Source organism: Phalacrocorax aristotelis, chromosome 1 (assembly GCF_949628215.1).
Source record: "Phalacrocorax aristotelis chromosome 1, bGulAri2.1, whole genome shotgun sequence".
Taxonomy (NCBI): Eukaryota; Metazoa; Chordata; class Aves; order Suliformes; family Phalacrocoracidae; genus Phalacrocorax; species Phalacrocorax aristotelis.
The window spans coordinates 205,527,224-205,554,310 of record NC_134276.1 but is presented as its reverse complement, the minus strand read 5'-3'; the positions used below and the strand labels follow the sequence as shown (position 1 = coordinate 205,554,310).

At 38.4% G+C, this 27,087-nt stretch overlaps 1 protein-coding gene across 5 annotated transcripts in view; it reads right to left on the bottom strand.

The window, feature by feature from the left end:
• Positions 1-27,087, bottom strand: part of PHTF2 (putative homeodomain transcription factor 2) — a 75,406-nt gene that overhangs the window by 30,828 nt on the left and 17,491 nt on the right. For all 5 annotated transcript variants that reach the window (XM_075081462.1, XM_075081465.1, XM_075081466.1 and 2 more), the window contains exons 3-6: positions 11,916-11,972; positions 8,114-8,183; positions 5,394-5,552; positions 175-340 (exon numbers count right to left, since the gene is read on the bottom strand). In XM_075081462.1, the coding sequence (XP_074937563.1) occupies positions 175-340; positions 5,394-5,552; positions 8,114-8,183; positions 11,916-11,972 (452 nt within the window). The remainder of the gene's footprint in view (positions 1-174; positions 341-5,393; positions 5,553-8,113; positions 8,184-11,915; positions 11,973-27,087) is intronic.

Here is a 27,087-nt window from a genome sequence, read left to right as displayed (position 1 = left end):
ATGCATAAAAGTTAAAGAGCACAAATTAAGTACCCATTTTAAAATTTCAGATAAAAGCAGAGTACCAATTTCTCATCTCTTGCAAAGCAGAGACTGTGAACCCCTACATTTTTTCATGCATATTCTTTAGAATAGTTTAACAATCCTAAATAAGTACTTTAACATAGACTATACCTTCTTCTTTTACCCCCTGTGCTGGGAGGTGGCTTAGGAGTTCGCGTTGAAACAATCTGACAATGCACAGTTCCAAGTAGCAACATTAGCCATATCGGCCCGATTACTTCAGTCAGAGGTATATTATGTGGGCTTTGGGCTGTATAGAATAACACTACAGCAGCAACTGGAAAAGAAGGGAAATGAAGTTGAGTTCAATATTTGGAACGTCTGAAATGGCCAATTCACTACATGGCTTTTGTTAAAAGAAGAAACAGTCAGATGTAGTCCTTTACCTGCATTTTAAACCAATCCATGTAATTCTGAGAGGAAGGAATTATAATTGCAATGAAATAGGCCCTAATAAAGGTCTAATCAGTTGCCTACTGTCTTATTATCCATCTCTTCTCTCACACTTGTGATATTATAGCTGTTCTCAAAAAACAGGCAGCCGAATGAAGCAAGGGGGAGAAAAAACGCATTTGGAAAGCTAAATCTGTCACGAAACAACTTTAAATTAAGGTGAAACTTCAGTAGGAGACAAAAACACAAAGCAAATGTCATCCTTAAAGCAATCCAGATAAATTTAATTCTGTATCATCTATAATGATGCGGCACAATCCAACAAGTTAGGTGAGTGCAGGACTCATCAAACCAGGAGCAGGCTGTCCAGACAGGTTGAAGTCTCTCCATCCTTGGAGATATTCAAACCCTGACTGGACACAGCCCTGAGCAACCTGTTCTAGCTGACCCTGCCTTTGGACTAGACTATCTCCAGAAGTCCCTGCCAACCTCAACTAGCCTGGGATTCTATGGAACCATTTTGACACTGTAAGGACCAACAGACTTGAGACTAAATTCCATATTCAGTCAAAGGACAAAATTGCCCATATGGATAGACAGACATGCGTAAGTGCAACCCTGTATACATTTCATATATCCTTCTGTGTATATCTGCCAGTAATAAGGAAAGATCAAAGACAAACCATGTAAATTATGAGGTAGTCCAGCTGAAGTGTCGGGGACTCTAACTAGCACTTGTGGTTGGAAAAGGACCAGCTTCCAATTTCCTAGTTAACTGTTAATTCTGTAACCCTATAAAACAGCTTTTCATATATAGCCAACACACAGGCACCTCTTCTTGCTCCTGTACCCAGAGCCCAACCACTTCTACAACTCAGAAATGTCTTTACAGGCCTCAGGTCAAACGAAACACATTCAACAAGGCACGGGGCAGGCAGAAGAGGCAATCCATCTATCTCTTTTCTCTGCTTATTGTATGTCCTTGTTGCTCTGCCACTATGGCTTGAAGTGCTGCATTCTGTAACTCAGCTGAGAGAAGCTATCAAGAAAAAAGCCCAGAAACTCCAAGAGACAACTCAGGCACAAAATGGGAATAATTCTCTGTGCCTAACATCTGCACATCCCATAGCGACTTGGGTTTGTTCTTGTACGACTAAGAAGTGGAAGTCCCATATATTAGACCTACTCCTAGCACAAGAAATACACAGTACAAGGTCAACAGCTTTCACCAGTTCTCTACCAAAATTAATTGAAAAAAATTACAGCCACATGCAAATTTATGTGTCACATTCAAACACCTAAAATATATCACATGAAGCCATGCCTAACACAGCAGATACCTGGATGTGATGTTTTCCACCAAAAAGATTAGATATGTTTTTCATGAAATAACCTTTAACAAAGCAACCAGCATTAGAAACACGATGAATGTACAAAACAGTGGAATTATTTTTGATTGTGGTGATCTATTTCTAGATTTCCCATCAGTCTTTTTCCTAAATTACAGCACAGAAGTCTTATGCAGAACACACAGGGTATCTTTTATTACTATACGTGGACCAAGATTCTGCTGTATGAGGTTTCTCAGAAAGAAATATGCATCAATCAGAAATCCACCTTATTAAAAAACAAAAAATTTACAGAGAGTAAAAGGTGCAGATAGTATTACCTCTTTCTAAACGAGCATATCTGAGTTTCTCATACATACAATTAGCTTCATAAGGCATAAAAGTGTAAATAAGTAGCCAATTTTGACTCCTACCATACGATTTGGATAAACATATACTTCTGAGAACACAGAGCTCCACAGATCCACATGAAATGATTTGCAGGAGTAGGCCTCCACAAAATAATTTCAAACTTCACTACAAAATTTCTTCTGCTACTTAAAAAACATTCAGCAAAGCAGAGTGATATAGAAGAAATCATCTTTCAGAAGATACAAATCTGTAGACTGCAGGTTCCCACCATGAAGTTTCACACAGATTTAAGATGTTACCAATCTCCTGATCTTTTCAGAAGGATGGGAGGGAAATCCAAGAACTTCTTTCTGCATGGTGTGTGAATACACTATAGTTCAGATCATCCTAGAATTGCTGCTACCAACTGCTAGGTCTCAGAACAGAATTTCTCACACCACTTTTAATAATTTCTTTACTTATTTATAGTATTTGGACTTGTATTTTTCTAAATTACAGTGGTTTATTTTGTGAAACAGAAAAAATTATATCACATAGAGCAAAAAGCTGTATCAAAGAAAGCAACTGTACATTTCAGAGACCAACAAATATTTATTTTTATAGCATTTAAAGCTTTGAAATATTTGTATTACGAAGTTTAAAAACGCATACATACATATATATGTATCTCACCACAATAAACAATCATTATATCACTATTAAAGTTTCTTGTTTCATACGGAAGAAACACACAATAGAGATACACTTTAATTTCACAATTCATTTTCCTATTAGAATATAGAAACATTTTTAAGTAAAAATGAGGTAATGCTATAAACTAAATGGATTAGGAGTCAGAAGAAAAAGGTTTTACTTCTACCTTATTTCATTGGCCTGTTCCGTGACCTTGGACAAAAAACGTTTTCCAGTAGTTCTCTTATCACACATTTTGCTAATCATACTTTATACTGAAGGAAACCAATACAAATAAAAACTGGAGTTTAAATCTACAGCCGAGGAAAGAATTCTTTTCTGTAGACTTACATAAGTGCTCGCAAGTATCCTGCTAAAGCTAATCAAGGTCAAAGCAATAATACCAAGTAATGCAGATCATAAATCTATAGAAAATACATAATTAAATAAAATAATTTAACTAAACATACATAAACAAAATATAGTCAGACCATTTTACAACAGCGTCAGTGAGAAGCTGTCACGATGACAAAATTCCGAGCTACAACACAAAATTCAGATTCAGGGCAGAAATACGGACACTGGAATTTGAATGTTCTGCTGGTAAGCTTTCATAATAGATTCTTGACATTTTGGTGCTACCTTACCGATTTTGTACAAAATTAATAACTGGGCACACCTGAGTAAAATATAAGCAAAATTTATATAGAAATGCTAGAAGGAGAGGCTTGTGGGAGGTTCTTTGAAATAAGTTTCCTATAAAAAATTTTGTCAATTTAATTTCACTTATGTCTACATTATAAATCTTTCAACTGATTTCAAAAACCTTCAAAAACTCTGCAATTAATTCAGCACAGATTAAATTACAAGTATTTCAAACAGTTGGATTATAGTGTAGTATGGAATACTATTAATTCTTTTCCAGTATTTGTTAATTCACAACCTCAGAAATATTTTGTCACATTACAGAGTATATGGATTAGGGAAATTATGCATTCCGACCACAACTTTAGTAAATCATAGATCCCAAGAAATCTGAGCGAAAAAAAAGAGTAAATTACAAGATAGCTCTGTAATTGATGTTCTAAAAAACTTGCTTGCACCCAGAACCTGCACTGTCTTACTATGTTGCTGCTTTTAGAGTCTTATGAAGGCTCCATAAATTAAGGGTGGGTATATTCTTTAAATAAATTTAAGAATGGGAACATAAAAATTACTATAATGGTGTTTCTCAGAATAAGCCACCTATAAACATGGTAACAAAGAAACTATAACTTATGTATTTTACTACCTGTATTATTATAAATGAGATTAAAATTACTAACACTTTGGGATCACTTACCATAGTATACACAAATGCTAATGTAACAAACAATACTTCTTAAGCACCTATCTTGGACATGGGCATAAGGAGTTCTGATAGGAGACCACATGAATATTTATCAGTATTTCAAATTTGGGGGCACTGGCACTGTGAAACTCATTTTATAGATGCTAGCATCATCAGACAAGAGGCGCTGCCTTTTTTTTTTACCTCCATTTCTTGTTTTAAATACAATTTCTAAATAATACAGTGATTCACAACTGCACAGACAGATGGCAAAATTGAAAAAGTAATATTGCATTTTAATTGGATTTCAGTGGAAAACTTATCAGCCAGCTTCTCAGGATACTTAAATTGCTCCCAACTTTCATTAACCTTCTGTTCCATTTCTGTTGCACGTGCTTTTGATACACTTATTCTTTTGGTGACTTTCACACTGTTAGATACTGACTCACTACATTATCTTCTTCCCTTTCTAATTTTCCTCTAATATACTTTACATATAATCGAGAGAATCACAAAGTCAGATTACTAGAACTCGAGACTGAGCATCCCAAAAGCTGTGAATTGCCTTCTGTTTGTTACCAGTTGTACAAAAGTCCTTCTATAATCTAGGAAATAGAAAATTAAGATGCATAGTCTCCCCATTGCAATGGAAAAGATAGCAGAAGGACATAGGACAATAAGCTCCCATTTGTCAGTCATTCAAGAGCACGGCTGAGCTCTGACTAAAGTATAAACTAGAAGTTCACTGCCACTGACGTGACAAAATAACACATGGAAGGACAACTGGAAACCAGTCGAACAGATCATCCTACCAGGCTGCACCTTGGCACGTTTGGCCTTCTTTGCTTCTTGATCAGGGCTCCTGATCTGCACAAGTACCAGCAAGACCAAAAGCCCAAGACAAAATGCACTGCCTATGCCAAAGGGTTTTTTTGATATTGCTCAGTCCTGAACTAAGTTAGATAGTCCTGGAAACCTAAATTATACACAGAGATGACAAACTAACGTGTGCTAAATGCTGAAGAAAGCCTGTCAGTAAATCCTTAAATTTTCAGTATGCCCCCTTTATATATGCAAAAAAAAAAAAGTTAATCAAAAGACACATGCTTGGGACTGCTTTTCTGAAATATTGGCATGAACCTTAACAGCATAAAGTGAACCATGTAACATACAGCAGCTTCCATATGGTTAAAATAAGGCACTCAGTTGAAGCTGATCCTGTAATCCAACTCTACCTTGAAGAAGGTAAAGAACCAGCAGCCAGAAAAAGATGACCCTTGATGTCACTTGTAGCCACCACCTGTAGAAGAATGGAAAGAAAACAACTCTCACGATTCCTTTGCGGGTCAGAGATGTCCAAGGACTTTCAGGTTTTGCTTTAGCAAAAGCAGATCCTTTAAAAAAAAGAAAAAAAACAATTTATATATTTCATTGTTATGGCTAATAATAACTAGCTGTTCAACAGCAGAGTAGTTAAGATAGTGAAATGGTAGAAGTATGAGATTTATTTAAAAAATTACCTTTAATAATTGCCCAATTAAATAACTATCTCCTCAATCCAAAATTTGCACAAATTGTTGGTGCACTCTTGACTGCCATTATCAGGAACTTCTACAAACACCCAGATTTTGGAATGTGTGAGTAACAAGATGTTGCCATTTCTTACTATATTAAAATTATTTAAAAATAAGTTATTAAGAAATTATTCTGTTTCTCTGAGGTATCAGAAACTTGATATGAAGCAACAGAAAGTCATATAAAAACTCCACATGCCCGTGCAGGCACAGCAGACCCTTTTCCCAACACAGCAAAGGGGTCTAAAATATCAACATCTGTAAATTGCTCCAGCCATGCCATTTGGGAAAATGGAATAAGGTTGAGAAGAATAGAGGAGTATCTGGCCAACTAAGGACTAGCCCCAGGAGCAGGGAAGCCACCCAAAGAATAATTTATCTTTGTCTCTGCTTCTAGACCATTTTTCATCTCGCTCATTGAAATATCCTTTCTCATATCCCTCCATTTCTTTTTCTTCCTAAAATTTCCCACTTCTCTGGCAGCTAGAAAATTGTGTAACATTTATTTAATGGGGCTGTGACTTAAATTATGCCAAGGTTAGTGCTTGGAAAGAGCAACTACTGTGTGCTGTTACACCATCTCCACCTTGTTCATAAGCAGAACCTGCATTAGCAAGTTCTGTGCTGGCACAGGTAAAACACTGCCAGTATTGGAACTACTTGAATGACAACTTAGACATCCAGGCAGAGCAGTCATTTAAATGTTATTCATGTATATGACTATATCGAAGTGGTCCACTGCTGCTTAATTCCTACAAACATTTAGTTTTCAGTTCTGCTTCTTTAAAGTTCAAATGTTATTTGATCTCATTTTTCTCTCTCACATTCCCATTTTTAAAAAGCTATATTGTTAAGTGATGTGATAAAAGCTCGCCTGCACACCCTCAGAGGAGCTCAAAGAGACAATGACAGGAGGGCGAGCCCAAATAATACCCTGCTGGGGTTCTTCTAGACCAATCCTGGAGCCATCAGCCCATCACAGGGCCATCTCCAGAAGGCCAGAGCAGGACGGAGGCACAAGGGCAGGTGGGAATCCAAATCAAGGAAGGAAAACCTTGACTAGGCCCCTCCCAGGGCTCTCCCAGCAGAAAGAGCCCAAACCATCACCATGAGCCATGGGGAGAAGCTCTCCCGATCACCTTTCAGCTGAAGGAGGTTGCTCCCCAGGGGTGTGGGATGCAGGGGGAAAGGAGCTCAGATTGCATAGGGCTTACTATGGGATGTTTAGGGAATCAAGGGTGGGAGAAAGGAGGGGTTTAGGTGATTTGGGGGGAACAAATGCGGGGCAATTGAGAGGTCGGGATAAAAAGGGCCAGTTACGTGTACATAGCTGCTGGTCAGTACGCTGCTTGTCTGGCCGTGCCACGCACCTGATCAGTGCAGTCTGTCCCATCTTCTTATTAAATTCCTCTAACTCCCTCCTGGGCGAGGGGCAGTCTGTTCTGTGCGCATGCATGCACATGGGGGGCTGAGTGCCAGTACCGGCACTCAGGCGTCAGAGCATGAGGCGGGGGGCCGGGTACCAGCAACCTGAGCGAGTGCAGGTGTGCGAGTGAGCATGCTGGTGCTAGCAAAGATCAAGCCAGACTAACTGGTGAAGGGGTGAAGCATCCTGGGAGCAAGGGGGTGAGAGGGTCTCTAAAGGCCAGCTCTGGGTGTGAGGGTGCCTGTGTATCTCTAAGGGTGAGTGCACAGCAGGGTGCTTCAGTTAATTCAAGGCTGAATTCAAAGACCACTACCTGGAATGGATTCAGGAGACCATGCTGGCTGCTGAGCTCATGGGAAAAAATGCTAAATAATATTTTTCCTAGCCTTTACCAGGTGTGTGGGAAATTAAAGATAAAATAAATTTAGACTAAAAGAAGACTTTTCAAAAGTCTCACATCATCTAACCTTCTGTTGCTGTTTTGTTATTTTAAACAGGCGAGCAATATTCAAGGCCTATACAATTTTTGCTCTCCAGAAATTTCAACATAACCTTTCCTCTAGATGTCATAAGATTTGGAAGAAGTCTGAATGCATGGTAATAGGAGATTTCTGAACTAATAACTCAAAAACTTTAATCCATGACAATCCATATGTTTCTTTTGAAGTCTAAATTATACAACAGAATTTAAATCAAGTTTTTAAGCCTTCATTTTAACTAAGAGGTCTTCTTTTAATATTTCTCATCCATCTTTTTTAGAGAGGAGTTATGTAGGGTTGGTTGGTTTTTGTTTGTTTGGGGTTTTTGTCTGTTTGTTTGGGTTCTGTGGGTTTTTTGGTTGGTTTTCGGGGTTTTTTGTTGTTTTTTAATACTTCCTAATACACTTTTGTTACAAGACACTGATGGCAGTTATTTTTATACTGAGAAATTCAGCTTTTTCTAGCTCAGGACCTACCTCTTACAAGATCAACATCTATGAGGTCTGGTTTCACGTGTCCTGTTTTCTTTGGTTTGTTTCTCAAACCCTGCAATAGGCAAATACTATCAAAATGCATTCATGCAGATGAGAGATATTATGAAAGAAAAAATATGAATGTGGTCAGTAATTGTATTTAACCTATACTGTTACTGAAAATTCAGTCAAATGTGTCAACTTCATAGATTTAAAGCACTATAAAATAAACATTCCAAGGAACAAGGCATAATAAATGCCTTTTGCACACTTTACAATCTAAACAAAACCCAACCAATTACTGACCCATTAGGTAATTTTTCAAACATAGTTAAGCACTGAGCACTCATCTCCCATGGCTTGGGATTATGCAGACATATGCACACGCTTGCAAGAATTAGTAACGCATTTATAGGAGGTTTTCAGAACTGTTGCAACAAATTACTTCCCTGAATCTCTTTTCTCCTTAGATGACTAATTAAACTTCACAAAATGCTTACATTGCAACTCCTTAATCCCAAATTTAGATAGTGAATCATGTTGTAATGTAAGAGCCACTAATCAGCAAGTTCCGCTGTCAGAAATCCAAATTATAGAAAAGTATTGATTTTTTTCTTAATAGTGCATTTGGATTAGTCTATTAAAAAGATGAGGGGGAAAGCCCACATAACAGGAAAGAAGCAGGAGAAAAAAATTAATCTTATTTTGTCTTTTAGAAACAGTACCTTCTTTCGCTGAAGGGCCACACTATCTTGCAAAACCTTCAATTTTGTTTTTAATTCTGAAATGTGATGGTACACTCTCAAGACTCAGAGAGCTATGAGTTTATTCTGATCCCTTTAGATTAGGCTCTTGGCCACACCAGCCAATAATGATTCCACAGAGTAAAATTCATAGAGAGTAAAATACTGCATTTAAAAAAATTTTCACATACAAATGTAATTATGATGGAAGTGGTTTAACTGTTTTCATTCAAAAAGCAGTTAAATTCACTGGTGAACTGTAGATTTCCACCACTGTCATACTTTATCCACACACAAAAACATTTATTACTTAAATGTAAATATCCAATTCAGATGAAAGCATAAAAGTGAAATGATTCTCCAAGAGAGAAAGATCAGTGAAATCTGGTCATGGTGATCTTCATAAGAACAATATCAAGCAAATTGTTCAAATAGGTAACTGCAACTCATAATATTTCTCACATCTAAATTCAACTGGATTTATTTTTCACGCTGAAAGAAAAAATAAAGAAAAACACACCAAACTGTTCACAATGAACTAGATATATAGTCGTCACCTGATGTGTCTATTAGAAAAATTAGGGTTTGCTTGAAAGGAAAGAAAATTAATACATAGAGCTGAAACACGGATAGGACAAAATGTGCTCTGAAGATGATGAATACACAAAACCAGTCGTATTGTAGACTTAAGCACTGCATAGAGCTTTACATGCAAGATTTTTACAGAACAGCAGTCTTAAAACTGCAGTAATTTTATGTGGAATAAGAAAACAAACCCATAATTAGAATTGGAAATTATTATAATTCTAGAACCAGCTACAGATTCTTGTGAAATCTTGCATAAGTGAGCCACTCTATTTCATAAAAAGATCTAATGCTTAAAAACAAAATCCTAAATGATATAATAATTTTCAAATGTATTACTGCTTACGGGCCACAAGATTTTACTTGAAAGTCTAAATAAAGATTTATGTGTGTCTTAGAAACACATGCACATTTCTAGGAAAAATTTAGCACCGTGGTTAAAATTATGTTTTCAATTTAAAGAAAGAATTCTGAAAAAAATAAGTCAACCGTATAACTTGATGCATCTTTCATAGGAAAAGAAGTGGTGACACGTTCTTTGAAAATTCCACTGATCAAGCCTTAAACGGTTTCAGTGTCCATGGATTACACTGAATTGGTTCTTCTACTTTTTGCCACACGCAGTGAAAGAAGCCATTTATTAAGATGCAACTTCTTCATTCTCTTAATGCATCACAAATATCCATAATATATGTGGAAAACAGCAGTGTTTCAAACTAGGGTTAATTAAAGAAAAGTATTCATACTGGTTCATACTGTTCAGATCCCTCCAGTTAGTTCACGTATTTTCTATTTCACACCAAACACATTTCAGTTAGCTAACAGGAAAATTAAACTTGAAATAAAAATGCTTTAAAATAGTTGCTATTACTGTAAAAATTCTTTTGCACAAGAGGTTTTCTACTAAAAAGTAATAATATTTCAGATTTTTAGTAAAGTTAATTTATAAACAGTACTGTAGTAGCTTTGAGATTAAAGTGCTATCGTGCAATACTTGAACTCAGTAGTCTGTTAGTAGTGTGTAACCATTATTACACTAAATTCAGTCAACACAAACTCATAGAGACACCGTCATTAGTTTGTTAGCTATTGGACTCCCGAGCCAAATGAGATGCATTTTGAATAAGCACAAGGCATTATTTGCAATAAATTATTTTAATAACATCCTATTATACATTAGTTACAAGAACTTCGTAATGGCGACTGGGGTCATGGAAAGGACCCTGAAAACAAGTGCCAGGCCAGGGTCTCGGTTTGAAATTAGTCGCACTGATTGTCAGGAACATTTTGAAAGCACCCGTCAGACAGACAGCACCACGAGGCTCCTGCCTGCACCAACAGCCGTCACCCTTCAAGGGAAGCATGCTCCCTTGAACACCCACCGGGCTCCCCCGAGTAACCCGAGCTGCCCCGAGCACCCTGGGGCGTGGCGGGGGGCGTGGCAAGGGGCGTGGCCTGCAGGCCCCAACCCAGGGCAGGGCACCGCGGAAGGGGCAGGCTGCACAGGGCCTTGGAGCATGGCAAAGATCCAGGCATCGGGTTTGGAAGCACTTCTAAAAATACCATCAGCCCTGACCTAAAAGTTAATTCGTAGATTTTTTTGGTACATAAATTGGGGAACTCTGTAGTTCAGGTCAGGAACAGTTTCCACATGATGCAAACAAGTCCCCCCAGCACACTTCGGTCAGCTATGAAAGCACTGGGTGGGGGGGGAACCCCCACCCACAGGGAAACTGAAGCAACATACATTTTGCTAACATTAAGAATTAGCAATGCCCTGGAACTCATGCAATACTACCATACTACTTGTGCGCGGTATTTGAAGAAAAAAGGTTAATTGCAAGAAAACGTTAATTCAATTAACCTTAACATCATGGCGTATGGCATCATATACAATCCACAAAACTATTACATATAGGATTGATTTCTTTTTCTGCAAAACAATTTAGCAATGCGGCAGACACTGATGGCACTGTTAGTTAAACCAAAATGCAAGGAATGCTGTTAAACTGCTTGTTCAGAGAAACAAAGCCTGAAGTACTTACCAGTCTAATAAACTGTACAAAACAATGACAGCATCATAAAGGAGGAAAAGTAAACTGCAGGTATAAGGTAACTAACTGAAAGTAAAGAGAGCTCAGATAACTGATGTTAGAATTCATCACAAAGAAAAGCAAAAGACAGAGGTGCTAAAAGAACTAAGCCCTGGCTTAAGATAACTGAAAAGAAAAAAAAAAACTATGTACTGACATACAGAAAGATGCAGCACTTTAAATGCTGTAGAGTTGTTAATTATGTAAAATAAATAGAGCATAGTATGCCGGTTACATTTGGTTACACTCCAGAAGCCTGGTTTTACTTTACCAGTATTAAATACCATCGCATTCATTGTAAATTACATCAGCGTACACAGCCAGAGACAGCACTGCTGATAACTGGCCAAAAAAAATAAAAGTGAAATGCTGTAATATTATTACCTTGATTTCTCTTTGCTCTACTGATTTTTCCCATATTTGTTGATCATATGCCCCAATCTAAAGGGAACACACAAAAAAAAAAATCTACATTAGCTTTTAAAAGACACTGATCAAACAAAACCAATCTTTAACGAGACAAGCATGGAGACAGCAGGTTATTTCCTTGGGGACGCTTATTTGCAAAGAAACCTTTATCTTCTCTATTCCATCTTGGCTGGACTGGATCTACCTAGCCTGTAAATGAGTTGTGACCGAGGGGAGAGGCAAGCAGGGAGCCTCAGCCTCAGCACATGACTTGTGCAGTCAGAGGCCAGGGAACACCAGACCACCTCCTAATTCAGGTCGGGATTCCAGCCTCCATACCAGCAGAGATCAGACCTACGGCAGGAACAGTGACACCGTCTTGCAGTTAACTTTAGAGAAAATACCATTCACATCTAGTTGAACTCATCCCTTCAATTAATTTATTATTTTTTAAGCCATCTCCCTCGGTATTTCTCATTCCATTCCACCCACTTTTACAGCTGCATTGTCTTCACCTTTAGCTCTTAAGATTGCACAGCAACAAAATAGTTGATCAGGCTGATAATCAACTAAATCACAGGCCAGGGAAAACACAAAGAATATCAGGAAACAGCACTTTTTCCCACTGAAGCACTGATGAAATAATGTTCCTAGTAGACCTGTTCCCACAGTTGTTCACTCTCATTAAGCCACTAGTCTAGTTATTAATGAAACTCTTCTAAAAACCTTAGTTTTGCCTAAATGTGAACAAGTTTTAGTTAAAAAATTGGAGTAAAAAGGAATTGTTTTCTCCCAGACTCTAACCTCACCACAGCATTGTAGAAAACTGTGTATTTATCTCTAAGAGCAGAACCACATAATGACTAAAGGTTGATCCCGCAAGCACTTATTAAAATCGTAGCGCTAAGACCAGTTTTCACTGAGTCCTGCCATTTGAAATATCCATTGGTTATATCAGCTACAGTTAATTTAAGAAATTACTGTGTACTTGTTTATACAAGAAAGCCACTCTATGACTGTCAGATATTTTGAGGAAGGGCAACCTTAAACTTCAGGAAATTCAGGTGTAAGATAGTGACAAGAACAAGTCAATATATGAGACAATATATCCAAGTTTTCTAAGAAGTTATCAAAGGTCATCAGGTTGCTTTGGATTCTGCACAAATAGTATTTCCAGATAACATTCAATAATGATCTCTTTTACTATGTCAATTTTAAAACCTTTCCATCCCAGCAGCTCTACCTAGGCATATGCACACGTGTCCACACGCATGTGCACACACGCTGCCACGTTTTGATTCACACCACAAACTCGGAGCAGTTAAGTGCAACATCGCTTTTAGGTCACGAGGGAGAGGCAAACGCACTTCTGAGATTCAGGGTCCCTTTACTGTCTGTGCAGAGAGGTGATACAAGCAGCTTAGTCCAGACACCTAACAGAGAGGCAAGAGAAATCCCTGTCATTTGAGCGAACCTGCTTAAATTAAATCTTACTGCAAGAGTATGACTTCTCGTTCCAGTTGGCAAACTGCAACAAGCATAAAAGGCCCAAGCATGAGTGCATACACCTTAAACCAGAAACCATTGTTCTGATTTGTCTTTTTCAAAGACAATTCAAAGACTGAAATAGAAAATTTCAGTCTTCAGTGTTCATTTTTAGTTTTACAAAAAAAAAAAAAAAAAAAAAGGCATTCTTGGTTAAAAAGGATCTTTTAACCAAGGATCCAACATAAAGGTAAAAAGATATCCAGGGAAACCAACAGGCAAACACACCCATTAACAAAAAAAAAAAAAATCTAGAGGCATCTTCTGTGCCTCTAAACCTGACCCATCAGGGTCAAAAAAGAAAAAAAAAAATCAAATTTATAGCAGTAAATTCCAAAGCATATTTAAAATTGAAAGTGAGAACAGTGAATTGAATTAGTGAATTACCTATTCTCAATTTTAAATAATATTTCCCATTCACAAGAGCTAAGCACCCAAACAATTTCTATAGTTTGCTACCTTAAAACTCTAGACAAAAAAAAATCTCCTGGCTTTTTGGAAATAATAATAAATACTTTGCATCTCTCATCTGGAAAAAAATGTAGGCTGTGGAAAATAATAGGGAGTCAGGCACTGTACTGGGCAGAATTAAGCACTTGCTACAATTCAAGTAATTAAACCAAAGGAAGTTTAAGAGCTAACTCCACCTGGATAACAGCCAGCAATTAAAAAGTCAGTATCTTGAATAACCACTCCACCCAGACATTTATATCCAATTGTTCTAGCTTTTTCTCTAAATACATTTTAAATGAAATTTCAGGTCTTCCTATTTTTCATGAAATTTACTGAGAAGAGCCCCAAGTGAGGTTTTTGTGCTGCATAATATTGTGTCCTCCCCTCTTCATTTCCAAAACAGATTTCTTTCTACAGACAGAAAAAGGGATGCAAGTCTGTGTCCCTCTTGATTATGCAAGACACAAATACGGAAGGAAACCTTTGTGCTGATAAAGCTGTAAAGCAAACTCTGTATTCCTAATTCCATTCATAGCTGAAACTGCTCTGGGGTTGAAAGAGTCTTTAAAAGAGCATTCTTCTTACTGACAAAAACCAGACCATTTGTTAAAGGAATTCTGGGAAACACAAATTCCAGAAAACATTTGAGGCAAGGAAGTTAACTGATATAAAATTTGACTTATTCATATTTTCCTACAAATATTTCTTCTCCCTCAAAGCTAGGTAGCAGCTTCTGGCTCCACAAAAAGACAAGAAGTAGGGATTTTGCCATTCATGTGTTTCTTTTAGCATTGCCCTACAAAGTAATTCTTCCAGCAGGAGGTAAAATGAGAGACAAAACAACTTTAAGGGAGATGGTCTTTTACAACTGTTTTATTAAGACTAGTGGATCTGGCCAATCACCTCTGATCAACTTTAATTATTAAAATCTGAGCACAGGGCTATTAAGTAAAGGCATACTGTTGCAAACTGAAAAGAGTTAAAGGGATAGTTGCAGACAGCAAGTATCATTACAGTCACTCACAATTTTTTTTTATTTTTTTAATCTACCTAGTTTCACCTCTTTGTGTTTTAAGAATGTATTAGAAGCATTTCAGGGAGCAGGCATAGGTGCTCAGCACATCAAATTTAGACCTAATACTCAATTTCCCTTCTCCGTCTGCGTAAGCATCCCTCTATACTTCTCTTGCAAGTGTGTCACAAGGAAAGACAGGAAAACAAAGGTATCGTTATAAAGTAGCATACTGGCACACTTCATTTCCCACATTAAACAAAAACAGGTAGAACTAGTGTTACTGAAACAAGGCAAGTAAAAAACACAGGCATTAAGGTTTTTTTCTCTTCTACCTTATGTCAGGAAAACACATTTACAGTTTGTGAAACATATCTTGCAGAATTCATTGAAAAGCGTTTTTCATGGACAACAAGCTAAATTATAACATATAATGATTCCCAGAGATGCTAGACACCTCTATGAATCAAATTCAAGAATGTAAGTTAATACTAGCAAACCTTCCCAGTTTTAAATAATTGAGAGCACCAGTCAGTTCCATCTTCAGAGAGTTCTGATTTACAAGTATTTGCATCTAAATTATATTTTATGTTAAATCTAAATATTTAAGTTGTCAAATGATTGCATGTAGGCTCTAGCTCTTGGCTATTCATACAGTCCTTTAAAACTGTACATACCTGCAGGACACTGAAAAGAAGCCTAACATCAAGCTATGCCAAAGAAATTAAGCTCTAAAGGCAAATAAAATGAAGGAATAACCTTCTAGAGATAAGATCATTAATGTTTCCAAACTGAAGAATTTAAATGCACACAAAGCTTGATCAAAGCAAGCTTTCCCTCAATATGCAACTGTCCCCAGGGCTCCTCCGCAGGTGTTCAAACTTCCCATGACTGGAACTGTGAGGCCAACAAGAAGACCCCAATCAACAAAAGCACCTATATACTTCTGAACCCACCCACTCTACCTGGAATCTCACCCATTACAGCTGCAAGTTCTGCAGTATCCTTCAAAGAAAATTTAAAGTACAAAATACAAGGGTCCAAAAATTGTCTAATTTTTAAGTATGCAACAATAAGTAATGCTTTTAAAATCTCTTCAAGACTTAGTGTAAGACTTTGTATAATAGCTTGTCACTGATGTGTTCAGTCCATCAGTCCAGTCTACAACTGGCAATAGACTTTTTACTAGCAAACTATACAACACAATATCCCAATTTTAATCTTAGAATAAATACCTGTGACAAATCATTTAAAAAACACCTAATTGAAGAGGATCTGAAGTTTGTATTCTATAGCACTTGTTTATTTATTTCTTAAGATTTGGCAGAAAATAACACCAAAAATCTCCCTTGACCTTTTTTTAATTAGTTGTTAATTAAGGTTAGATAACAAGCCTATCTTATAATTTTTAAATTTCATCACCAAGCACCAATAGCAACACTACTCTGCTGTAGGAAATTTGTCAGTAATATGTCATAGGCATAAAAAAATTGTGGTAAAACCTACCTGTAGCAGAACTAGATAAACTAGTAGGTGTTATTTTCTACACATTTAGTTTAAATCATGCGTCCCAGGCTTCCTCAGTGCCAAGATTCTATCCAGTCTATCCAAATCAGTTACCTCTAAAATGTTCAGTTCTCAAGATACTGTGCCTCAATAAACTCTGACTAAAGAAGATAACAGCAATTCTGTTCCATTATGTATTTTCAGAATTAACAACTATTCTTCAAGCAGCTATTAAAATTTTCAGCATATAAGGGATTACATGCAAAAGACTAAAAACTATGCCAGTCTTCTTTCACAGTGGAAAAGTGCGTGTTCAGCATCCTAAATCAACTAAGCGTAATAAACTTTCAAATAGGTTTCCTAAAAACAGAAATAATAAAAAAAATTGCTCCTCACAAGTAATTAATTGTCAAAAGAAATTATTAACATGTATGTGACTTGGCATGGACATTAAGTTATACAATTACACATTTGACAAAACTAAACTAAACTCACCTGACAAAGCTAGCTCTTTACTGAAGGATTAAATAAATTTGAGATCCTTTTTAAGTGCAGGCTCTTCATAATGTTTTCTGGTTTTAAGTGATATGTGCACTTCTTAAAATTACCTAAAATAGCTGCACTTACTCCTTCCCAATCAAATACCTCAGAAAGCATTTGATCACATTTCTTTATATAACTAAAATTTTTTTGGCACCTGTACAGTTTGTTTTATAACATTAACAGCAATTAGCCTAAGTAAAAAGTTAAGCTACTGAAAACAGAGCTAATTTTTACTTCAAATAAAGCCCAGTGTGAAGGGTTTCTGCACTGCATAATATTTCTTCCCAGTGCCTTTCTCATAATAAGCCACGTGTGCATCAAAATCGAATTTGAGCTTTGTGAATGACACTGATATTCACTTTAAGCTAATGTAGTGATGGTATCAACCTGTAGCCCAATACTCACAAGACCTTCTGATTCTAATGGAATCAATCAATATTTCAGGAGGCATTTATAATTTATGACCAAGCAGACTAGCAAAGATTATAATCCTAAGAATACATGGTATTTCCTGCTGGATCTTAAAACTTTAATGTTTATAGTAATGAAGCCTACATGCTAAGCTTTGCTCTTTAAAACCTCTAAACACTTTTACAAGCAACATCACAATAGTATTACAAATCCAAAAGATACAAGATACAGAGCTTGGTAAATAAAAACAAAGTTGCTTCATACAAAGTTGGACTGTCTACCAAGGAAACTAAGAGTTTAACACCTTATTATAATATTTAGTGTTAAAAATATTAGCTAATATGCTTTATTAACTTTTACAGTCCAACATTCTTTTAAAAACTATATGATTTTATATATCAATTTTAATATTAAGATATCTATAAATAATTTTTATACATGTAATATTATTCATTTAAAATCTTCAAAAGTGCTTCACATTTAGTGCATGTTTAAGTATACAGTTTCAGATACTGGACAAATAATTTCTCATTTCCTCAAAACTGGGAACAGGATTATTAAACGTTATTTTAAACTCCATTTTACTTCTTACATTAACTGATCCCCACAGCAGCAAAGGCAATAATCTAGTAGCTCAGCTGTATAATTATCTCTGTTGGCGTAGATTTCTACCGTTAGGATGATTTTTTTTTTTCAGGATGTTTTTCATTATCGGGGTGGTGAGGTTTTTTCAGCTCTCTTTATGTGGAACAGACATAAAGTCTGTTCTCTATATGTGGAACAGACAAGCTAAGCTAAGACAAACTAGGTAATAAACCACAGACAGAAATCACTATGTAACAGTTGTATGCTGTCTGCTACTAGTGAAGAGCTTAGTAACTTCTAGTCAAATGGAGAAGGACAATTAAGGGATTAAAGCTGTGTATCCTGAAGTGCAGAGCTTTGGATTTATGACTGCTGAATTGTTACCTCTGATTACTAACAGATTCTGGGATTCCCCTCCCCTCTCCCAGCCCCAGAGGGAGAGTTGAAACCAGCTATTTAGAGTAAAATGAAGCAATTCAAAACTAAGTTATTTATTCTTAACTGTTTGAATTGCCAACTAATGACCTGCTTAAAATCTGGCAATAACTGCAACAGCACTGGACTTACTGTCATTTCACTGAACAGTAATTTTACCAAAGCTTACTTCAAAGATACCATCTCTTTCAGAGTATGACAATACATAATTAAACATTTATTAACTATGTATTAGTAGTTTTTCTGTATCATTCTTCATAGATCAATTCCTGGTAACATCAGTCAGCCCTACTTATTGCCTGAATAATGGTTTACAGATTTTAGCATATCTACTAAAATCACGGAACATCTTTTTTCATCAGACAATTAAACATAAAGGAAAATTATATACATAAGAATAGTTACAAACAGTTTGCAAGTTAAACTAAATGAGAGTACAGGAACAACCAACATCTACTCTAAGCCATTTCCTAGAGACATGAACTGGACACTAGCGGTAACCTCAAGTACCATTTCTTTGGCTTAAGTGGACTATAGAGCAAAACCTAAAAAGAAGCACAAGCTGAATGAGATTCCATCTCTGTCATTAATTGCAATTAAGCACAATCCCTTCTGGTAATGTTTACTCCTCTTCAAATTTAAAACTAAAGTCGTCACAGAATCATACCGGTTGGAACCTCTGGGGGTCATCTAACCCAACCTCCTGTGCAAAGCAGGTCCAGTTACAGCAGGCTGCTCAAGGACTTTTCCAGTGGAGATCCAAACATCTCCCAAGATCAGACATTTCACAGCCACGCTGGGGTCCTGTCTCAATGCTGGCAAATCTCACATTAAATATTTTTATCCTTATACCTAATCAGAATTTCCCACATTTCACCTTGTGTTTATTGCCTCTCATGCAATCCCTGTGCACCTCTGAGAACAGCCTGGCCCCATCCTCTCCACAGCCTCCATAGCAGTAGTTGTGATAGCAGTAAGCTCTCCTCTTTGCCTTCTCTTCTTAAGACTAAGCAAACCAAGATCTCTCAAAGTCTCTCTATGTCCCATGCTTCGGCCCCACAATAATCTTGGTGGCCCTCCACTGGGCTTGCCAAGGAATGCCAGTGCCCTTCTTGTACTAGACAGGCCAAAGCTGGACACAGCACCCTAGATGCTTGTCTCACATGCACATTCAGAGGGGAAAAATCCCTTCCCTTAATGCACTGACTACACTATTGCTAACACAGCCCAGCTGTGTGAAGGATTTAAGACCTCTACAACACTTTGTGGTTTGTTTTTTTTAATGATTATATACTTGCACAAAACAAAGCAGCCTCAAGACATAACTGGGAAAAGAAAACAACTCAGAGATCCTCATTATTCAGTGTAATTCCCTGAAGACCACTGAAAATCCAGCAGTTTTACCAGCACTGTAACTAGGATTTTAAAACAGCACTGCCTTTACACCCCTGATCATTTCCAGTACCCATGGCACACCTTCCATGTGCAAGCACATTCATCTGGGTGGCTGAAAGATCAATCAGATCACTCAGGAAGAGAAAAGAAAATGGTAGGTTATAGTTTCACAAGGCACAATGAAACAATTCAAGAATCAGAGAATCCCTCTCAAGACAGAGGGATTTCAGCTCTTCACTCTGCCCCCCCACCCCACCCCACCCCACCCCCATTAGTTAGGCTCACCTCCTTATAGATTTCACAAGTCTAGTTTTAACTCGATTAGTCCCCTGACCAAATTCACCAGACAAGTGCATGAAAGTCTGTAGGAGGGCAAAGCAGGCATGGGAACCAAGAGCCAGGCAAATGCAAGCCTGCTTTGTTCAGCCACAGCACCAATTTTTGAGTGATCTTTTGCACAAGATTCAGAAACTTGCATTTTGTCTCACCGAAACAAGGTGCTGAATGTAATCCCTGCTATTTGGCCACATTTCACAATTTGACAACTTAAGTACTGAATCCCAGCACTGTGTGGAAGGAAACTCTTCTAAATATACTTCCCACCCCACCCCCAACAAATAGCCAGCTCCAACACTTGCCAAGTTTTGGCACTTGAAGGCAGACGTTTCTGAACCGATGCAGTTTCAGCTTCCAGAGTTTTAGGTAATACAGCCATACAGCCTGACTGTTTGGCCAAAACTGGCTTTGGTGCCAGGGTCACCAATGCATCACATGAATTCAGTGCCAAGAAAGAAATCAGGTGGTTTATGGAATGGCATAACTTTTGTTTTATTTCCTCCTTTATTAACTTGGCAAGTATAATCTTGGGCTAATGAGCTGTAAAACACTGAATATTACAGATCTTAAAGCAATGCAATTAGAACTCTAATTTTGTCCTTCAGAGCCATGAGAGAGAATCTCATTTGTTTTACTGTGCCCTTTAACAGCCATGCCTGAGGGACACCCAGAACAGCAGAAAGCTGCATTGGCAAAGTTAACTGATATGCAATCAGGTGCAGGATTCAGGTTCAATTCATTAAGTTCCATTCTGCCTTCCCCTACAACCATCCCCAGGAGAAGGAACAACATCATTCTCTCCTGCAATACCATCGACAAATTTATATAAAGTTCTCCATTTTAGCAGCAAGGTTTCTGTGAGGACTGAAAATCAGAAAGTTGTTACGGTAAATTTACATATCGTCTCCAAACTGGAAACCAGACAAAAATTGCACATCTGTTATTATCTGTAAAACTTGAAAGTATTATAAGAAATAAATGCAAAAAGCTTAAGTTACAAGCAATACAAGTAATACTTTAGACTGCTAGCAATTTTATTATTTTGAACATCAGTTACTGTTACTGAGGCAATACTGCAAGTATGCATAAAGAATCGGTGTCAGGTACATCATCAGATACTGAAATTGTTTAAAATAATTGTGGGGGTGTCAGATTTTTTCAGATGAAACATTATGACAGTTTTCTCCCTAAAATTAATCAATTACCAATCTGAAGCAAGTTCAGTATTATGGTAAATACAAATAATCCTAAGGATATTAACTGACAAAGTGCATATACGTGAATATTAGCTCAGCAGCTGTCTGGGACCAAAGTAACGAACAATTCCAGATAGCAATGCAGATGCCCTGCCACACCCTTTTATCGCAAGAACCAGTGCAGCAGAAAGTGTTGAAAACAAGCCAGGCAAACCCTGTCTGGGACACAAATATCTCAGCCCTGCACTCCCTGGTGCATCCAGGAACACAGCAGAGGTTTAATTTATTTTTGCTTTCTGCAGAGGCAAGCTCTGTCTAGCAGGATTTATCTGTTCAGATTTCATGCCTTGCAAAAAAGTATTTGTACCAGCTGGGAAACACAAGCTACCACTTGAAGCAGTAAAGCTATGTTCATGCAATCTTATATCTCAAACAACAAGCTGGTATAATACACTATCTGAAAACTTACGATCCAACCTAAAATAATTAAGAATCGATTACTGCATTTTTACAAGACAGTAATCAAGAGCTCCAATGCACTAAAAGCAGAGTGAATCTACTGCAACAACAAAACCCAAGTTTACATAATAAAAGGTCTGACCTTTTAAACTATTAAAGTGCATTACTAAATCATCCTCCCGTGAGGAGCTCAATTTCAGACAATAGTATGAGTCATAGGAGTAAACTTGGTGTTTGGAAAACTTGGCCAAAGAAGGGTTGGAAGAGCTCAATTGCTTAACTCCTTCCATTAAAGAAATACAAAAACACCTTACTTTTGAGAAACCAACAGACCTTTGAAACTCAGTAGAGAGATATAATACACACATCAAAAATACATCCAAAAAACACATTACAATTGAAAATAAAGGAACACAAGGAGCAAGTTATCTGTTAAATACTTCTTACATTGCCACCCTCTACTCAAATATATTTTTCTTCTTTATGTATGACTATAAATATCAGAAGTTCTTCATGTTCTTTTTTAGGGCACTCACACTTCAATTCATTAATCTGAAAATACCTCCCCAAAATAACACTTTATTTTCCTCATTTTATCACATAGGCAAGTCATATCAGTTTGATCGATACTGACTGCAACCCCCATTCTCTGTTGCCTCAAAAACAATGTTTTACTGCCAGAATGTGCTAAGTTTTGATCCGTCCTTACTTTCAATTTCAGTTACTGTTGTGAGGAATCAGCAGATCTAAAAAGTAAGGTAAGTGGGAAAACTTTGACAACTCTGAAATAAAAATTTAAACCTGACCGCAACCACTAGCACACAGCGTTCAGGATCTTGCCATCATATGCAAACAAATAATAGAAATGTATCAGAATGGACAAAAAGATGGCTGGTACCCACTAACCACTAGCACAGCTCTTCCTGTTCCCCAATTTGAAATCTTTGGTGCAAACAACAATCCATGGGGGAAAGAGAGAGGCAGAGAGAGAGGCAGAGAATAAAGGACCTTGGTGAACGCCTAGACGCTCCCAGTAAAGGATGATACTGAGCAACTCTGAGGGCGGGGTCCAAAGAGGCAATGCTATTGCCATCACATCCAACAGGGGAATAAGCCAGGCCAACCAGAGCAGCAACAACAGTGCCTTAGCTGCCTCACGAGATGACAGCCAGGAGACCAACCGCCTCAAGAGCATGCACAGCTGTAGCAGGCCCTCACACACCCCTCCAGGGAAACCTGCATCCTCAGTTACCTCTCTGAAATGCCTGTATACCAAAACACTCAGCATGGGGAATAAACAGGAAGAACTAGTGATCTGTGTGCGGTCACAAGGCCACAATTTCACTGCAGTTACAGAGACATGTGGGATAGCTCACATGACTGGAATGGTGTCATGGACCACTACATACTTTTTAGGAAAGACAGGCCAGCAAAGCAAGGTGGGGGAGTTGCTCTCTATGTGAAGGAGCAACTGGAATGTATTGAGCTCTGCCTAGGGATGGAGGAAGACTGAGTTGAGAGCTTACGGGTAAAAATTAAGGGGCAGGCAAATATGGGTGACACTCTTGTGGGTGTTTGCTACAGGCCACCTGATCAAGAAAAGGAAGTTGATGAAGCCTTCTACAGATAGCTGGAAGTAGCCTCGCAATCACAGGCCCCGGTCCTTATGGGGGACTTAAACCACCCTGATATTTGCTGGAAAAGCAACACCATGAGCCATGCACGATCCAGGAGGTTCCTGCAGAACATCGAGGACAACTTTTTCACACAGATGGTGGAAAAGCCAACGAGGTGAGATGTGCTGCTGGTCCTTATCCTAACAAACAAAGAAGGTCTGGCTGAAGATGTGAGGGTGTGAGGCCTTGGCTGTGGTGACCATAAGATGGTGGAGTTCAGGATCCTGCATGTTAGAAGCAGGGCAACAAGTAGGATTACAACCCTGGACTTCAAGAGAGCTAATTTTGACCTCTTCAAAGACCTGCTAGGAGGAATCCCATGGGCTAGGGCTCTGGAAGGCAGGGGGTCGAAGAGAACTGGACTGTATTCAAGTACCACTTCCTTGGAGCTCAAGATCTGTGCATCCTTGTGAGGAAGAAGTCAAGCAAATGAGCCAGGAGACCCACATGGATGAGCAAAGAGCTTCTAGAAAAACTCAGATGGAAGAAGGAGGTTTACAGTATGTGGAAAAACGGACTGGCCACTTGGGAGGCATATAGGAATGTTGTCAGGGTACGCAGAGGTGTGACAAGGATGGCCAAGGCCCACTTAGAACTAAATCTGGTGAGGGTTGTCAAGGATAACAAGGGTTTCTTCAAATACATCAGTAGTAAAAGAAAGACTGGGGAAATTGTGGGCCCGCTACTGAATGAGGTGGGTGCCCTGGTGATGCAGGATGCAGAGAAGGCAGTTACTGAATGCCTTCTCTTTACTTTATTTACTTTATTCTTTACTACTAAGGCTGGCCCTCAGGCATCCCAACCCCAGAGGTGAGAGAGAAAATCTGGAGGAAGCAAGACTTCCCCTTGGTTGAAGAGGACTGTGTTAGAGATCATTTAGGCAAACTGGATCCTCCAAATCCATGGGCCCCAAAGGGATGCAGCCATGAGTGCTGAGGGAGCTGGCGGATACTGTTGTTAAGCCACCCTCCATCATCTTTGAATGGTCATGGAGGACAGGAGAGGTGGCCACAGACTGGAGGGTAGCCAATGTCACTCCAATCTTCAAAAAGGGCGAGAGGGAGGACCTGGGGACCTATAGGCCAGTCAGCCTCACCTCCATCCCTGGAAACGTGATGGAGCAGATCATCCTGGAGGTCATCTCCAGGCATGTAGAGGAAAAGAAGGTTATCAGAAGTAGTCAACATGGATTCACCAAGGGGAGATCATGCTTGACCAACCTGATAGCCTTCTATGATGGCACGACTGGCTGGGTAGATGAAGGGAAAGCAGTGGATGTTTATCTCAACTTTAGTAAGGCTTTTGATGCTGTCTCCCATAAGATCCTCATGGGTAAGCTTAGAAAGTGTGGGTTGGATGAGTGGACAGTGAGGTGGATAGAGAACTGGCTCAACAACAGAACTCAGAGGGTTGTGATCAATGGAGCAGAGCAGAGTCTGGATGGAGGCCTGTCACTAGTGGTGTTCCCCAGGGGTCTGTGCTGGGTCCAGTCCTGTTTAATACATTCATCAATGACCTGGATGATGGGATAGAGTGTAACCTCAGCAAGCTCACTGATGATACCAAGCTGGGAGGAGTGGCTGACACACCAGAAGGCTGTGCTGCCATGCAACAAGACCCAGACAGGCTGGAGAGCTGGGCCGAGGAGAACCTCATGAAATTCAACAAGAGCAAGTGCAAGGTCCTGCACCTGGGGAGGAACAACCCCATGTACCAGTACAGGTTGGGGGCTGAACAGTACATGTTAGCAGCCCTGTTGAGAAGGACCTGGGAGTGCTGGTGGACAACAAGGTGACCATGAGCCACCAATGTGCCATTGTGGCCAAGAAGGCCAATGGTATCCTGGGATGCATTAAAAGGAGTGTGGCCAGCAGATCAAGGGAGGTTATCCTCCTCCTCCTCTACTATGCCCTACTGAGGCCACATCTGGAGTAGTGTCCAGTTCTGTGCTCCCCAGTTTAAGAAAGACAGGGAACTATTGGAGACAGTCCAGCGGAGAGCTACCAAGATGATCGGGGGCTGGAGCATCTCGCTTATGAGGAAAGGCTGAGAGACTTGGGTTTGTTCGGCCTGGAGAAGAGAAGACTGAGGGGGGATTTCATAAATACCTACAAATATCTAAAGGGTGGGTGTCAGGATGATGCCAAGAAACACGTTCTGTCATTTTTTTCCTAGTGATTTCACAAGAGTTAAACAAATTACTTGGACTGATAATGAGTAATCCTGTTAGGGGCAGTGTGCTGGGAAAGTAAAACTGAGGAATGGGTTGTTTATATCAAGACCAGAAGGCCTGCTGCCTGTAACATCACTGCACAGCGATGCATCAGCAGAAGATGCTGCATTCCTAACGCCAGGAGGATGGAAAGTTGCAGCATATAACATATGGCATTCCTTTTCCTGTATGACTGACAGGAAAAAAGACATGTTTTTAAAAAAAAAAAAAAAACCAAAACAGATGACAAGCATCAACTTCATTGAAGATTTACGGAGACTTCAGACTGTTTCTTGCATCAAAGGACCATTTATATATAAAGCTGAATACCATAGAAGATCTGTCCAGAGACTAATTCTTCATCACCAGTGAAAAAAACTCAGAGATGTGATGAGGATCTTACAGCCAGCATCTCTTATATTGCGCAAAAGAGGTACTTGGTGCTTGTATTATCAGTATGACAGCATGAGTGAACGAAATTTATGAGAGAATGAGTGGAATCAGGTAAAAGCAGCATCACTTTCCCTTTCCACAAGATCGTGCACTGAATTTTGTTACACGGTCTTCTACAAGGCATCTTCCAAATCTTTAAAAAAATGGGATTGGACATGCAATTGAGAAACGCTTCAAAACCACAGTGTAATTCCACTGATATATTTACAAAAATACTTTTTGTAAAGCTTAATTAAGAGAAGGAAGAGAGTACACAGTACAAAAGAAAGCAAAAAATCCTTACTAAATTCTGAATTATTTTCAATATTTTAATAATTATACGCTGAATATGAATTAAGTCAGCAAAATTAATTTTCCTGCTTTTCCAAGTGTACCTTTAATTCACAGTTGTAAAGTTCTCAGTAAAGCATACCAGTATTATCTTATTTCTAAAAATTAACTACTGCTTAGCTAGGAGTTAACCAGAATTTCTGTTTTGAAGACTGTTGCCATGCATCTCCTAAAGACAAGTTGCATACTCTCAAGAAGACAGCCATACGCCCAAGGGAAATGATACTCATAGAAGCTTACTAAACCATGGAGAGTCATGAAAAAAACAATTTATCATTACACCTTACTTATATCTTAGTAAAGAAGCACATCTCAAAATTTAGCAAAGTTTTCAGCTTTTTAAAAGCAATTTAACTGAATAAGACAACCGGCATACTAATGTCAAGAGGATATGATGATTTGAAATTGTCAAAATAATAAATTGGAAAGAGACATCAGCATTTCTGTGTGCAAACATGAATCAAAAGATACAGTATCAGACAATACTGGAACTATGTATCTCCAAATGAGACCTTTGCCTCTTCCCCTCCCAATAATTTCTTTTTTAATTAACTTCTAAAAAGCCCTTGCTTATCTCTTTTGGGTATGAATTAAATAGTTC